The 2,061-nt window shown below is 41.0% G+C and overlaps 1 protein-coding gene across 1 annotated transcript; it reads left to right on the top strand.

Moving 5' to 3' along the window:
• Nucleotides 1-374: 374 nt before the first annotated feature.
• LOC114540388 (uncharacterized protein K02A2.6-like) lies at nt 375-1,859 on the top strand. The gene has a single exon (XM_028560583.1). The coding sequence runs from the start codon at nt 375-377 to the stop codon at nt 1,857-1,859; it is 1,485 nt and encodes a 494-aa protein (XP_028416384.1).
• The last annotated feature ends 202 nt before the right edge of the window (nt 1,860-2,061 follow it).

Genomic DNA, 2,061 nt, shown 5'->3' with positions numbered 1-2,061 from the left:
CCTCAGAATAAGTATTGTAATGGCTGAAGTTGAGTTGTATCATTTACAAAATTAAATCGAAAACACTACACTGGCGACGAGGATGGGATTATGAGCAATTAGTTAAAGATTCAAGTCACAGAAACGGCATTTATTCAGTCTGAAGTGACATAAATAAAGCGATGAATTCGATTGGCAAACTAGAAGAATTTGACGAAACACGCGAGAACTGGACGGCATATATAGAAAGAGTGGAACAATATTTCCTTGCAAATGATGTAGAAATTGAAAAAAAAGTGGCAGTTCTGTTGACCGTAATCGGAGGTAAGACGTATAGTTTATTACGAACACTAACCTCCCCTGAAAAACCGGCAACAAATTCATTCGATGAAATAATGGCAATCCTTAAAGAACATTTATCACCCAAACCCCTGCTTATAGCAGAACGATTTAGATTTCATAAGCGAGATCAACGAGAAAACGAAAATATTCATATCTATGTGGCCGAAATTAGAAAGTTATCAGAACATTGCGAGTTCGGGACAGCATTAAATGACTCCTTAAGAGATAGATTAGTGTGTGGATTACGCAATGAAGCTATTCAGAAACGAATACTTGTCGAAACTAGCCTTACGTTTGAGAAAGCGCTCAAAGTCGCCGTTGCCATGGAAGCAGCTACGAAAGATTTAGTCGAGTTAAGAGGGAAAGCCAAGACTGAACTTCCTGTGTACACGATGCGCGAAACGCCAAAACAACATAGGTGTTATAGATGTGGCAAAGAGGGACATGACTCCCAACAATGTCATTTCAAAGATCAATACTGTAGGAACTGTCGGAAGAAGGGACACATAAAACGAGTGTGTAGGGGGAAATCTCAGCAACAATATACCCCCCCAACGGCACCATCAAGGAAGAAAAAAGGGGAGCAGGAAGTACATGAAGTTCAGAATGAAAGTGATAGTGATAGTGAGGATACCTTAGCATCCTTAAAAATACACAAAGTTGCCAAAGGACACACTAACATAATCTGGGTCACACCTGAAGTAGAAGGAAAATCCCTTCAAATGGAGTTAGACACTGGCTCAGCTGTCTCTGTCCTCCCACTGAAGCAATACAATGCAATGTTTAAATCATTTGAACTCCACCCAACAACCACTGTCCTCAAAACTTACACTGGTGAAAAGATCCAACCCAAAGGGGTCATGAATGTCCAAGTTCAGTATAAGGAAGAGAAACAGAAGCTAAATTTGTATGTTGTTGATACAAAGGGGCCTGCTCTCTTTGGCAGAGACTGGCTTGAAAAGATCACACTAGATTGGAAAACAATCAATGTCTTGTCAGCTACACCACCTAGAAACCCACTCACCCGAGTACAAGAGATCTTTGACAAGTTTACTGATATCGGTCGCCTAAGTACAGTCAAAGCAAAGTTAACATTGAGAGAAAACAGCCAACCAAAGTTCTGTAAAGCTAGACAAGTGCCATACGCTTTACGACCAAAAGTTGAGGCAGAGTTGACCAAGTTACAAAACGACAACATTTTGACCAAAGTCGAGTGGAGTGAATGGGCAACTCCTGTTGTTCCTGTAATAAAGAAGAATGGGAACGTCCAAGAATACCCCCTTCCAAGAATTGATGATATTTTTGCCACCCTCGGAAGGGGGGGGAAGTTCAGCAAGATTGATCTACGGCAAGCATATTTACAAGTGGAAATGGAAGAAGAATCAAAGAAACTACTAACAATCAATACACACAAAGGACTATTCCAGTACAACCGACTTGTATTTGGTGTGGCTTCTGCTCCTGCAATTTGGCAGCAAGCCATGGATCAAATATTGGAAGGAATTCCCCACGTGAAATGCATTCTGGATGATATGTAGCAAGTAGCAAGTAGCAAGTGTGAGTTCTTCAAAGAAAGAATTGAGTTTTGTGGTCATGAGATCAGCAAGCTGGGTCTACACAAGTCCCAACAGAAAATGGATGCTGTGCTGAATGCACCACGACCTGAAAATGTTTCCCAAGTTCGTTCCTTTGTTGGTCTCATCAACTATTACCACAATTTTCTTCCAAACCTTTCCACCT

Source organism: Dendronephthya gigantea, unplaced genomic scaffold, assembly GCF_004324835.1.
Source record: "Dendronephthya gigantea isolate DGI-Jeju-01 unplaced genomic scaffold, DenGig_1.0 000003F, whole genome shotgun sequence".
In the NCBI taxonomy this organism is placed as follows: domain Eukaryota; kingdom Metazoa; phylum Cnidaria; class Anthozoa; order Malacalcyonacea; family Nephtheidae; genus Dendronephthya; species Dendronephthya gigantea.
This window is presented reverse-complemented; position numbering and strand designations above follow the sequence as displayed.